This window comes from Schistocerca gregaria, chromosome 2, assembly GCF_023897955.1.
Source record: "Schistocerca gregaria isolate iqSchGreg1 chromosome 2, iqSchGreg1.2, whole genome shotgun sequence".
Taxonomy (NCBI): Eukaryota; Metazoa; Arthropoda; class Insecta; order Orthoptera; family Acrididae; genus Schistocerca; species Schistocerca gregaria.
In genome coordinates this window covers 586,371,896-586,387,161 of record NC_064921.1, presented here as the reverse complement: position 1 = coordinate 586,387,161, position 15,266 = coordinate 586,371,896, and the positions used below count along the sequence as shown (strand labels likewise).

The 15,266-nt window shown below is 41.3% G+C and overlaps 1 protein-coding gene across 1 annotated transcript in view; it reads left to right on the top strand.

Moving 5' to 3' along the window:
- Positions 1-2,023: 2,023 nt before the first annotated feature.
- The window catches only part of LOC126335883 (beta-1,3-galactosyltransferase 5-like), a 168,295-nt gene continuing 155,052 nt past the window's right edge, over positions 2,024-15,266 (top strand). Inside the window, exon 1 of the mRNA XM_049999354.1 lies at positions 2,024-2,116. Coding sequence (XP_049855311.1) covers positions 2,024-2,116 — 93 coding nt within the window. The remainder of the gene's footprint in view (positions 2,117-15,266) is intronic.

Sequence of the window (15,266 nt, the reverse complement as noted above, 5' to 3'; positions counted from 1 at the left end):
AGGAGATATGCTGTCTGTTGTAAGTCTTTTATTTATGTTTCGGACTGAAAATTCATGAAGTCAAGATTGCACATGAAATCATCTTTCTTAGGACGAATTACTAGTTTCGGCTAACAATCTAGCCATCTTCAGATCGTAAAACATTCTTGATTATTATTGGTGTCAATAAGGATTTCACACATGCTTACAATCTTTCTTAAAATGACGACACCCATACATGACATAGGTGAAAATAGCTCTTCATCGTTCTTGGGCAGTGTAATTGAACGATGAGTAATCGCGTTAAAACAACATGTGTATGATAATCTGTGTTACGAGATAATGTAGATACTGATTGTCACTTGCGAAATTTTGACGAAATAAGCCTTTCTGTTATAACCATTGTTCAGTTACAAAAAAATGGTTCAAATGGCTCTGAGCTCTATGCAACCTAACTTCGGAGGTCATCAGTCGCCTAGAACTTAGAACTAATTAAACTTAACTAACCTAAGGACATCACACACATCCATGCCCGAGGCAGGATTCGAACCTGCGACCGTAGCGGTCACGCGGTTCCAGACTGAAGCGTCTAGAACCGCACGGCCACATCGGCCGGCCTGTTCAGTTACACTGGCCACGAATGATGAAAAGCTTTTTTAACTATGTCGTGTACGGATTTGTCATTTTAAAAAAGAATAAAGGATCTGGGAAGCCGTAATGGCGCCAACACGAATCAAGAATGTTTTATGATCTGAAGATGGCTAGATTGTTAGCCGAAACTAGTAATCAATCCCAATAAAGAAGATTTCATGTGCGACCTCGACTTCATGTGTTTTTAGTCCCTATCATAAATAAAACAAAAAAAAATAAAAAAAGCGCTACCTAAAGTTTGTAGCGCTGTTAAAAAGCATTTGGCGTTACCTGATATAGTTTAAAATACTTGGTTACCTCGAGTGCAGTGTACTTTTTCTTGCAACTTACGCAAGTAAAATTTAAAATTTTTAGTTGTATGACGAATGACAAGAAATACCTCTGTGTTTATCTTGTCATCTAAAGTAATGTGCAACTACACCTCTGAATAAAAAGGAGTTACGATCCGTGAGAATAACTTGATTATATAACTTTTCGTTTTTCTGTTGAATTATTTCTCTCCCTGTGTGCCATTGCAATTAGGTGTGTGTTTTCCATGATTCAAAGTAATTGACGGAATATACAAATGGCGACTGAAAAGTGTGCTTGTTTTATTATATTTCTTCCAACTTTGGGCGATAAATTGCTCGGAGCTGAAGTCTCATTCACGGGACAATGCCATAATAAATAAACGACATACTTAACTGAGACGATGTATCGTAGGTTGGTGGTAAATTATTTGAAATGAACATTCTGCACTGGTCCGTTATATATCATCTTTAAATTTTATAAAAAGTTAAATATCTGTCGTAAACACCTTGGAAAATTACCCAGAAGCCGTCAATTGTGGTGTTATTCGCGTATGAAACAAACCAGGAAAATTTGCTTTATCTTTCTCACATCATTTTAACCCGATGTAACGGGACAGCAGGCTAAGCTGACAGTCTAAAAGGTCCACGTTATTTTCTTGAAGACGTCTAGGGATAAACTGTTGCGGTCAAACGAATTCAAACTGGATCGCTGTTTGCGAAACACCGAACATACTAGCCAGGTACACAGTTGTGCAATGGAAACGTCTCTATAGGAAAAGGGAGCAGCCCACGGCCTGTGTTGTTGCCTTTGCTTGGGCAGAAGCCAAGAATATGATTGCGAAACTTGAATTGGATCCAATGAAGCAGTAACTAAAGTGAATCATAAACTTGGTATCGAATTAATGGCTGGCTGTTACACTAGTCTGTTCATTCATCGCTGTAGAAGAATTGCTGCACTTACACGCTTGGCATCTTTAATGACAAGCGAAGTGGTGCACAAGGTTTATCATCCCGGAGGAGATGATGACGAGGGCACAAAGAGATTTCGTGTCATAAACACAGAAATCTGAGAAAAGGGAAAGCACGTTTAAGTTTCCGGCGACATGGTGCTCATTACACATTGCATTGACGAAACTGAACCAGACAAAAACACTGGTGCATCCATTCCGGATAAACTGTCCCGAAATGAACCTCAAGTGAGTAGCAATGATTAACAGTGAAATATTACATGACTCTGTTACACTGTGCCAAATCACAATGCATTATATCTACATCTACATACATCTACATCTACATGGATACTCTGCAAATCACATATAAGTGCCTGGCAGAGAGTTCATCGAACCACCTTCACAATTCTCTGTTATTCCAATCTCGTATGGCGCGCAGAAGAACGAACACATATATCTTTCCGTACGAGCTCCCTTATTTTATCGTGGTGATCGTTTCCACCTATGTAGGTCGGTGTCAACAAAATATTTTCGCATTCGGAGGAGAAAGCTGGTGATTGGAATTTCGCTAGAAGTTTCCGTCACAACGGAAAACGCCTTTCTTTTAATGATGTCCAGCCCAAATCCGGTATCATTTCTGTGACACTCTCTCCCATATTTCGTCATAATACAAAACGTGCTGCCCTTCTTTGAACTTTTTTGATGTACTCCGTCACTCCTGTCTGGTAAGGATCCCACACCGCGCAAAAATTTTCTAAAAGAGGACCGACAAGCGTAGTGTAGACAGTCTCCTTAGTAGATCTGTTACATTTTCTAAGTGTCCTGCCAATAAAACACAGTATTTGATTAGCTTTCCCCACAACATTTTATATGTGTTACTTCCAATTTAAGTTGTCCGTAATTGTAATACCTAGGTATTTAGTTGTATTTACGGCTTTTAGATTAGACTGATTTATTGTGTAACCAAAGTTTAACGGATTCCTTTTAGGACTCATGTGGATGACCTCACACTTTTCGTAATTTACGGTCAACTGCCAATTTTCGCACAATTCAGATATCTTTTCTAAATTGTTCTGCAACTTGTTTTGATCTTCTGATTACTTTATTAGTCGATAAACGACAGCGTCATCTGCAAACAACCTAAGACGGCTGCTCAGATTGTCTCCCAAATCGTTTATATAGATAAGGTACAGCAAAGGGCCTATACCACTAACTTGGGGAAGGCCAGAAATCACTACTGTTTTACTCGATGACTTTCCGTCAATTACTAAGAACAGTGACCTCTCTGACAGGAAATCCCAGATCCAGTCACATAACTAAGACGATATTCCATAAGCACACATTAGTTCCTGACGTGAAAGGAAATGAGAAAATTAAAAGCAGTATGTTCCTTCTAACTCGAACAGAACAAGTGTGTTGCCTACTGTTACACAACGTGATTCAGCTCTGCATTGTGCACGTCATCATTCGTCTGTACTTTCTTTAAGCTGTGTGGGTTCTCGCGATATGCGAAGTAGAGGGTACTGTTGGTCATCCCGTTATAATGGATGTGCTCTTTGTTCTGGACACGGAAGACTTTGGATGGAACAACTATTTGCACGTTAATCTAATCTTATCTCTGCGATATGTAGATGATAGACACGCGGATACAGACGAAAGCATTTGTGTTTCCCTGTTGGAAAGTAGACACCAGTAACTCCGCGAGAGAATCTTTGCGTAGAAATATAGTGATTTCCCATTTGCTATTACCCACTGTTTAGTATCTGTTAAGGATTGCATTTGAAAACCCGACTAGCGTTCTTGCCTACCTTCCCTGTATTCTTTAGACATCAGCTTTAGTCATGTTACGTAGGGGTGATGTACCCCCTGGTCGTATTCAGAAATATGTGTACCGACGCATCTTCGCGGATGGACTGAAATTTTCAGAAATGTTGACGCTCGTTTCCTAGACAGGTCTGTCGGAGGGGACTGTCTGGCTCATTTACTGGGATGCGCGCGCCGGATAAAAATGGTTCAAATGGCTCTGAGCTCTATGGGACTTAACTGTTGTGGTCATCAGTCCCCTAGAACTTAGAACTACTTAAACCTAAGTAACCTAAGGACATCACAAACATCCATACCCGAGGCAGGATTCTAACCTGCGACCGTAGCGGTCACCCGGTTCCAGACTGTAGCGCCTAGAACCGCTCGGCCACTACGGCTGGCCGCGCCGGATACATACACACACACACACACACACACACACACACACACACACACACACACATTCAGAAATTCATTCCGCATTTCCGTAACAATCAGTAGAAGTCATTTACGGAAGAAAGCGTTCTCCAGCCTACTTCTAATACCTTACTTTCTTCGACCATCCTTTGTAAGCTTCCTTCCTACTATAGTTCTTACATATCTTCCACTACTATAACGTTTCTGATTTCGACGATATACTCCTTTCTTGATCTGTGTCTCTGATTTGCTTCCTTTATCCTTAAGCTATATTCTGTACTGAATACGTTGCCCGTGCTTTTCAACAGATCACCTAACTCATCCTTAAATGCTATCTGCGAACCTTAAGGTGGGATCTGTTCACCTTGCACTTTTGTTCATCTCCTTAAATTCTTCCTTCACTTCCTTCGCTGACTTTTTGACGCAAAAGTTGAGCAGCAGTGATGATAAGTTGCTACCCTGCCATAGATCTTAACAGAACTTATCCTTCTGCACCTTCCACGCTTAATAATTCTGTTGAAATTCAATTGTCTTTTGTTTTGCACAGTGCTACGAGTTTCGATCGTAGAACACTTTCAAGCTTGGCGGGTGTAAATGGCAGGAACGTTTCACTATGGTATAAAGGATTACAAGTTGCTGTTGCAAGACAGTCAAAGTGAAAAAAATTGTCAGCACTATAATAATTGTACAAAGCAATTGTCACCATAAGGCTTATTGCCACTGGCCTCCAACAGCAACTTGTAGTTTATATCATGGTGTACCATTCCTGCAATTTACGCCTGCTAAGCTTGAAACTGGTCATGAACGAAACTACTAGCACTGTGCAAAGTAAAAGATAGTTGAAGGTTTTCACCATGAATTTCAACGACTTTTCATCAGATGATTTTCCCCACCTATATGCATACATAAATTTAATAATTTCCACTTGTGTTTTGCATGTAACATAATTGATCGTCTGTCTATCTGCTTTAGCCCCCATCTTCTGGGGATTGTGAACATGTTATTCCACATTGTTGTTGTTGTTGTGGTCTTCAGCGACTGGTTTGATCTAGCTCTCCACGCTACTCTATCCCCTGCAAGTCTCTTCATCTCCGCAGAACTCCTGAATCAGCTTACTGTACTCTTGGTCTCCCTTTACAGTTTTACCCCCCCCCCCCCCCTCCCGTCTCCACGCTATCTTCCAGTACTAAATTGATCAACCCTTGATGTCTCAGAAGGTATTCTATGAACCGATGTATTATGTACCTCCTCATTAGTTACGCGATCTACCTATCTAATCTTCAGCATCCTTCTGTAACATCACATTTCAAAAGCTTCTATTCTTCTTGTCTAAACTGTTTTCCGTCCATGTTTTACTTCCATACATCGCTACACTCCAAATACCTCCAGAAAAAATTCCCTAACACTTACATCTATATTCCATTTTAACGTATTTCTCTTCTTCAGAAGCGCTTTTCCCGCCGTTGCCAGTCTACATTTTATATTATCTACTTCGGCCATCATTAGTTACTTTGCTGCCCAAATACCAAAACTTATCGACTGCTTTTAATGACTCGTTCCCTCATCTAATTCCCTCACATCACCTGATTTAATTCGACTGCACTCCACTGTCATAGTTTTGCTCTTGTTCATCTTATATCTTTCTTTCAAGACGTTGTCTGTTTCGTTCAGCTGCTCTTGCAAGTCCTTTAATGTCTCTGGCAAAAATACAGTATCATCGGGAAATCTCATAGTTTGTATTTCTTTTCCCTGAACTTTAATTCTAGCTCTAAATTTTTCATTGGTTTCCTCTACTGCTTGCTCATTGTACAGATTGAATAAAATATAAGCCTGTCTCACTTCCTTCTCAACCACTACTTCCCTTTCATACCCTTGACTCCCCTCGTCTCTTATAACTACCATCTAGTTTCTGTACTTGTTCTAAATAACCTTTCACTCTCTATTCTTCCCCTTTTAGAATTTCAAAAAATGTATTCCATCAACAGTATCAAAAGCTCTCTCTAGGTCTACCAATGCTATCAACAAAAGTTTACGTTTTCTTAACCTATCTTCCAAGATACGTCGTAAGATCGATATTGGCTCTCGTGTTCCAACATTTCTACGACCCCAAACTGATCTTCGCCGAGGTCAGCGTGTACGAGTTTTTCCACTCTCTTATTAAACTGATAGTTCGGTAATATTCGCACCAGTCAGCATCTACGTTCTTTGGAATTGGAATTATACATTCTTCTTGAAGTCTAAGGGTGTTTCACCTCTTTCATTATCTTCGACACCAAATGGAATAGTTTTATCATCTTTATCAGTAGTTCTGACGGTATGTTATCTACTCTAGGGGTCTAGTTTGGACTTAGGTCTTTCAATGCTCTGTCAAATTCTTCTCGCATTATCATGTCCCCAATCTTATCTTCATCTACGTCCTCGTCTCTTTCTACGAGTATAGTACTGCCTCCAAAGTTAATCTTCCATGTATAGTCCCTCTATATACGCCTTCTACCTTTCAGCATCCCCTTCTTGGTGTAGTACCGGTTTTCTATCTGAGCCCTTGACATTCATACAGCTGTTTCTCTTTTCACCAAAGATGTCTTTAATTTTCCTGTAGTTGGCACCTAGGCCTATATTTTCCTTGTGAAATCTGCTTCTAGACTATTACAGTTGTACTCCAACCATTCCTGCTTAGTCATTTTGCACTTCCCTTCAATTTCATTTTTTGGACTTTTGTGTTGCCTTTCACCAGCTTCATTTGTTCCATTTCTATATTTTCTCCTTTGCTCAATTAAATTCAGTAGCTCCTGTGAGATCCAAGGATTGCTCCTGGGCCACAATGAAATCTTCCGATGGCTCCAGGTCTCTTCCACACATAGAACCTTCTTTCATGATTCTTAAACCACGTGTGAGTGATGATTAAATTATTCTCTGTGCAGTTTCCTCTTACATTTTTTTTGCCCCCGTTCACATTCGCCTATTACTTTTCCTTCTCTTCGTTTTCCTACTATCGAATTCCAGTCCTCCGTCACAATTAAATTTCCATCTCCCTTAACTAACTTTCCCTTACTTCAGCATGTATTTCTTCAATCTCTTCATCATCTGCGGAGCTAGTTGGCATATAAACTTGTACTAATGTGCTGTGTGTGGGCTATCAGTCTAGCTTGCCTATGATAATGCATTCACTAGCTGTTCACAGCAGCTTACCCGCATTCCGTGTTCTTATCCATTATGAAACGTTCTCCTGCTTTATCCCTCTTGATTTAGTATTTATAGCTCTGTATTCACCTGACCAGAAGTCTTGTTCGTCCTGCCACCGATCTTCACTAATTCACACCAAATCTAACTTCAAACCATCCATTTCCCTTTTTAAATTTTCTAGTCTACCTGCCCGATTAAGGGATCTAATATCCCACGCTCCGACCTGTAGAACGCCTGTTTTATTTCTCCTGATGACGACATCCTCCTGAGTCGTCCCCGCCTAGAAGTCAAAATTTGGTACTATTTTACATCCGAAATATTTTATGCAGTTTAACCACGCAATAGAGTTGAGTGCCCTGTGGAAAAATTACGTCTGTCGTTTCCCATTGCTTTCAGTCGTTCGCAGTACCAGCACAGCAAGGACATTTTGGTTGATGTAACAAGGCCAGATCAATCGATCATCCAGACTATGTCTCTACAACTACTAAAATGGCTGCTACTCGTCTTCGGGAACCACAAGTTTACACTGATGAAGTTTTTTTCTATATCCAGAAATGCTAACAAGGTACCCTGAGTTATCCGCAATTTGCTTTCCATTACGAACCACAAAGCTGTTGATCAATTGTAAAGCAATGTTTTATTGCGATCAAAACAAATAGAAGATTTCATATTAAAAATTGAAAATTTTTAGAAATACATCAGTTAGCTTATATCCGTCACGTGATGATACCAAGTCTTAGTAGCAGGAGCAATCTTAGTAATGTCAGAATTGCTTCGCTTGTACGTTTTCCCATACTTAAACCACATTGAGCTTCTTCCAGTAGACCTTTCTATTCTGTCCCTAGGCATGACTTTTCTGACTAACTGTCCAATAGTTGTGAATATAATACGAGTATGAGGAAGAAGAAGAAAAAGAAGACGAAGGTCAGACTTCTAAGTCTGTACTGAGAAGAGAGATGAGCAGCATAACCTTTTTATTCTGTCCCTAGGCATGACTTTTCTAACTGTCCAATAGTTGTGAATATATGACGTCAAATCTAGTTTTCGTGTTTTAGTTCGTGATTTAGTTCGCGCCAGATCCAGTTTTCCTGATTTAGCAGTCACAAACAACGTTCTGTGGCTATGTTGTTCGACGGGGCGTATATACGTATATATACGTGTATACGTACATATACGTTTACCACCACCAATTTTCGTGACTGCCTGTTGGATACAGTCCGCTGAAAATGTGAACAGGAACGTGTTTTCGATATTCCTCCTCACGTGGGCTGCGAATCCATAATGTCAGATATCCACAGCTCCTAACAGATCATAGCCTTGGATCGTGTCTGTGGACATCCGTTGCTCTTCATTTCCTGTGTACCTTTCCCGAAGGATGGTTACGTCAACTTGATTTCCCATCAAAATTTTTTGAACGAATCTGACAGTTAGAACTACTAACCCTCTCTACTTTCAGTTGCGAGATCCAGGTTATGCTGCTCATCTCTCTTCTCAGTACAGACTTAGAAGTCTGACCTTCTTCTTTTTCTTCTTCTTCCTCATACTCGTATTAATCAACCCAAGTGTTTGAAAGCCAGGTAGACCCGCAAGTGGTCACGTGTGGTGTGGCTGCCTTGAATTCTGACTATAGCTTTGTGGCTCGAAGTGAGTGTTCTTTAGCACCACACAGGGGACACACGTTGGTGGAAAATTGTACACTTGACTGGAGTCTGTCAGCACAAGCAAAACGGAAACAACATGTAGGGAAGCCACAAAATCTTCTAACGTACACTTCGACAATAATATGCTTCCCCACTATCACTTTCCTATGTACCCTGGCGTCCTACTGGGTACACAGAAACAACGACAGGTAGAGTGAAGGCACGGAAAGATATCCTGAACTAATTGGGCGGCAGCATGTGGGGAGAATTTGCTTGCACACTAGGTGGTTCTATCCTATGAATTGTGTACTCTGTCGCGTAATACTGTTCCTCAGTGTGTAGTCGAATAGTAGCCAAGCAAGGAAACTAGGTGTCAAACTACGCAACAAAATGCGTATTATCAGCTGGGTCATCAAAAGTGCACACCTGTAAAGCTTACCCGTGCTGAGCTACAGTGCGCCACACACGCACCGCAGAAAAGGCTTGTTAGTCCATCAACCGAACAGAATTCGAAGTGACCCAGAAGCCCAGGACAAATCTCACATGTTACTAGAAAAGTTGAGGTCCAAGCAACCCTCACTGTAACTATTAGGCACAGACTTGAATTTGAATGCGCAGTGGCGGACAAACTGGAGGGCCGATAATTTGACGACTCACTGGCCCACTTCCGATGCTAAAAATGACCCTCTGGGTTCAACTTTCCTGCGACAATGGAAAGCTCTTAGCGGTACTCGAACATCACATGGAATTTGCCAGGACTTTCTGTACAATGCTGCAAAACGACCACTCCTCAGCTTGACTGTGGATCTCTGCGCCAGACAATGGGCCATACTGTGAGTGACTGCAACATCAGTGCGTACCCAGAACGAGGAAAAAAAATCTGTTTGAAGTGAATATGCTGCAATTCCCAGTCTGAATGGCTTAGACATTAATATTTAAGGATTATGCTTGCTGTCCAACTTTCTTAATCCAGTGTTACCTTTCTTAGTGTAACTTTATTGTTCATTCTGTTGTTCTTTTTATTACTTACGTTATCGTTCATTTTAATACTCTTTTTATTGTTGATTTTAATGTTCATTCAACTGCTCATCTTACTTTTCGCTTTATTGTTCCGTTTTATTGGCTCTTTTTACAGCTTGTTTTTATTGGCCATTTTACAGTCCATTGCGTTGCACATTATGCTGTTCATTTTACTGCATATTTTATATCTGTTTTGTAGCTAATTTACACAAATCTTGATCTACTTGTTTGTCAGCTCCTCAGCCGGAGTCATTTACATGCCCAGTGTTCCATACATATACAAGTGTCTGTGCCAAACGGTAAATAAATAAATACAAACAATTGAACGCGGAAGCGTTTTTTGCAGAAAATTGCAACGAGAAGTTTGCAGTTCTACTTTGCGAGTCACAGTGTCGGATGGCGGCCGTCCAGAGCTGGGCGTCGTCCTTGGTTGGCCTCGCGGAACACACGCCGTGCAGAACAGGTGTCGGGAACCCACGGCTACGGCTGCGAGCTGCTAACCACACATCCTGCAACGTGTGAAGTGCAGTTTTATAGGCGACAGGCTTACGCCTACATCACGAGTACTCTAGCGAGCTAAGCTTTCTGCAGCTGCAGATGACACCCTGTACCCTGATGATATTCTGGTTACATGTAAGTTTATTGTGGTCACTCGCACGATTCCGAGCCCCACGTTGCTGGTAAACGGATAAAAATCCAAAAGCGATATGCAAAATCGTAAAATTTAATGAAGTTCTCGTTAGCTGGGCGCCAGAGTTGATCACTCTCGATCAAATGGAATGTTACCACTAAAGTGGATATGCATTGCGCGTCGAATTACTTAGAACTGATCTCAAAAGTTAGCCAACAACTGATTTGTTAAAACAATTAAGGAAAATAAGAACATCGTTAGTAAATGGTCCCAGGGTCACTTTGAGTGTGCAGATACGGCACGGGTGACTTATCTACGGCCGGCGACTTTACCAATGCCTCGAGTCAGCTTTCGGCGACGGAGGCGAGTGGCTTTGACGGTAGTCGGGCTGCAGCGGATGGACGTTGATCTATAAGCCTCTTTCATATGATCGACTTTCTTGTCTCAAATGACTACTCGAGACAATCGAGTCTACCGCAGTGCCACTGGCGTTTCATTCCTGCGCTCAGTCTCATCTGTTTCGAGTGGTCATTTTCGTTTACAAGTTAGCGCCAAAACTGCGTGTGTTGTGAAAGACGTGTGCTGTGGAATTTGACATCTGAATGGTGAAAGTGATGTTATGAGCTATTCTTTTTAGGAAAAAATCGAAATGTAGTATCTAAGTGTAGGATCAAGCGATGTTAATATATGATTAAAGTTCTTTCGAGTGTTGTTCTGTGTCACTGTATAAAATACTTCAATTCTACACCCCTAGCGACCGGCCCGGCTTCGAAAGAGTAGCATTAAGTATCTATGGTCAGACAACTTAAGTGGCGTAGGGGATATTGTTTGCGGGTAACTCAATAGCGTCATGAATACATTTCACAGAACAACGCTAAATAACTGAATATAATCACGTTCATATAACTTATTCGATGTAGGCATCGCACAGCAGGACATTTGTCTGGGGGTACGAATCTTATGTATGCCATATTGAATTGGCATTTGGAGTGATATCTAATGGGACTAATGGGAGCACATCGTAATGTAAGTGATATGTTTACAACCAGTGTAAACACTGTATGCGAATCATGAGTATATACAGTCTGGTCCATTGATCGTGATCGGGCCAAACACGAAATAAGCATCAAACGGAACAACCACAAAGAACGAAACTCGTGCAACTTGAAGGGGGAAACCAGATGGCGCTATGATTGGCCCGCTAGAGGGCGATGCCATAGCTCAATTGTATATCAACTGCGTTTTTTTTTTTAAATAGGAACCCCCATTTTTATTACATATTCGTAAAGAAATGTGAATGTTTTAGTTGGACCACTTTTTTCGCTTTGTGATTGATGGCGCTGTAATAATCACAAACGTACAAGTACGTGGTATCACGTAACATTCCGCCAGTGCGGACTCTATTTGCTTCGTGATACATTACCCGTGTTAAAATGGACCGTTTACCAATTGCGGAAAAGGTCGATATCGTGTTGATGTATTGCTATTGTGACCAAAATGCCCAACGGGCGTGTGCTATGTATGTTGCTCGGTATCATCCAAGTGTCTGGGCCGTTCGCCGGATAGTTACGTTATTTAAGGAAACAGGAAGCGTTCAGCCACATGTGAAACGTCAATCACTATATGCAACAAATGATGATGCCCAAGTAGGTGTTTTAGCTGCTGTCGCGTCTAATCCGCACATCAGTAGCAGACAAACTCCGCGAGAATCGGGAATCTCAAAAACGTCGGTGCTGAGAATGCTAGATCAACATCGATTGCACCCGTACCATGTTTCTATGCACTAAGAATTCCATGGCAACGACTTTGAACGTCTTGTACAGTTCTACCACTGGGCACAAGAGAAATTACGGGACGATGACAGATTTTTTTGCAAGTATTCTATTTAGCGACGAAGCGTCATTCACCAACAGCGGTAACGTAAACCGGCATAATATACACTATTGGGCAACGGAAAATCGACGATGGATGCGACAAGTGGAACATCAGCCACCTTGGCGGGTTAATTTATGGTGCGGCATTATGGGAGAAAGGATAATTGTCCCCCATTTTATCGATGGCAATCTAAATGGAGCAATGTTTGCTGATTTCCTACGTAATGTTCTACCGATGTTACTACAAGATGGTTCACTGCATGACAGAATGGCGATGTACTTCCAACATGATGGATGTCCGGCACATAGCTCGCGTGCGGTTGGAGCGGTATTGAATAGCATGTTTCATGACAGGTGGATTGGTCGTCGAAGCACCATACCATGGCCCGCACGTTCACCGGATCTGACGTTCCCGGATTTCTTCCTGTGGGGAAAGTTGAAGGATATTTGCTATCGTGATCCACCGACAACGCCTAACAACATGCGTCAGCGCATTGTCAATGCATGTGCGAACATTACGGAAGGCGAACTACTCGCTGTTGAGAGGAATGTCGTTACACGTATTGCCAAATGCATTGAGGTTGACGGGCATAATTTTGAGCATTTATTACATTAATGTGGTATTTACAGGTAATTACGCTGTAACAGTATGCGTTCTCAGAAATGATAAGTTCACAAAGGTATCACTTTGGAACAATCGAAATAAAATTTTAATGGTGTCCACTCCAAATCCCTTGTCATGTTCGTGACACTCTCTCCCCTATTTCTTGGTAATACAAAACGTGCTGCCCTTTTTTGAAATTCTTCGATGTACTCTGCTGTTTCTGCCTGGTAAGGATTCAACACCACCTGCCAGTACTCCAAAAGAAGAAGGACAAGCGTAGTGTATGCAGTCTCTTTAGTAGATCTGTTGCATTTTCTAAGTGTTCTGCCAATAAAACGCAGTCTTTGGTTCGCCTACCTCACAGCTTGTGAAGCTTGACACGCATTGTGATGTATTGCTGAGACTTTTTACCACAACTCTTTGTAGTATACACTTGAAGGCAGACTTCCTCGCCGTGCTACGCAAAGAATCGTGTCAACACCTCAGTTTGAATCAAGGAAGACAGGACGATGAAATTTGCGTCATCTGCTGTTCTGCTGGAAGAACGCACTGTATACAAACGAAGCAAAGTTGCTGAAGTTACAGAAGTAGTTTTTCCGTAAACGTTTTACCTGTAGCATAAAAAATAAAATACCCCATATTTAGGATTCTCTTATTTCCTTCCTATGCAACTGCTCTCAAACGATTGCAAGAAAGCTATTGGTTAAAACTATTTGATTATTTCAAATGATGAGTCTCACATCTCATCCTGATGATGAGATGACTATCTTTCCGTTATGTGTCATATGTATTACAGTTATTCGAAGTTGAATAACTCATTGCCCATTGTTCATAAATTTTGCAATGAATTAAGAGTGCAAACAGCGACTGATAATCTGAGGGAAGCAGAAATTGGCAGTTTGAAAATGTAGTAATATTTCGAAATGCACTTCTCCACATCATTGAGAGGTGGATGGGATGTTAAAACGCGCAGTGAAAAAAGTGACCCAGGCAAAGTCGATCCCCGAACCTACTACTTCTCTTATTTCGTTCATTGTGTTCGTCATTGTTCTCGTGATTTTGTCTGGACTGACGTCACATAACACCCTTTCAAGTTCATCGTTTAATACTTCCCTCGGGTTTTTATTACAGAGGCAGCCAGCCCGATGACCGAACACGTCCTCTAGATCAACACACAGTGCAAGATATCCCTCGTTAGTTGCGCTCTCATGAAACTGCTGCTCTCTTGAGTTATGGCGAGGGGAGATAGTGCCACAGACATGATATTCGAAATGAAGTGGCAATCATTACAACAGAGGTGTTTTTAGTTGTGATGGAATCTTCTCAGGAAATTTCAATCACCAGTTTTCTGCGATTGCGAAAACATTCTGTTGACACCCACCTACATAGTGAGAAATGATCACCACGACAAATTAAGAGCAATCAGGGCCCGCAAAGAAAAATTTGAGTGCCCTTTTTTCCCAAGCGCCGTTCGAGAATGGAACGGTAGAGACACAGTTTGAAGATGGTTCATTTAACCCCCTGCCAGGCACTTTATTGTGAAAAGCAGGGTAATCACATAGATGTAGATGTAGATGGCGGCTGTTTGGTTGGTGGCATTGGCATCTTTTCACAACTTAACTTTAATTCATCGTAATTCAGATAATTTGTACGAAATATTTATAAGATATATACAAAAGCCTGCTTCGTGAATCAGTATATCTATTAGTCAAAACTGGATCAAAATCTCTAAAGCAGTTCCTGACATTAGTCTGCACATACAGACGGACGCGAGCAAGCAACTTCAGTTTCTATATGGAGAGAAGAGAAGTGGATATAAAACGGCGTTTCGACCGCATTGTAACAGTCTTCCTCAGGGCATCATGATGCCGGCCGCGGAAGCCTCCGTAGTTACGTCAGTGACAACAGTTTGTGTGTTAGTGTAGGCTTTTCCTCTGTAAAGTGTAAATATTTTGCCTTCCTTGTAGGAGAATGCTAGTTGAAAAAAGACCAGCACCTCGTGTAACTTTTTCGTGCGTCACGAAAAACAAAGCAAACAACACAATAAAGACTGTGAAGACACCAAAGCACAAGATCCATTTCTATAATAGGAGTGAGCACGGCCAGAATAGGTTTACTTCCAATCTTAGCAGAATCCGCCACTGTCCTTTCTTTCTGGGCATGCGCACTTTCCAGCACACTCGGAAACTTAAAACTCCACATTCCGTACAATCTATAAATCAGT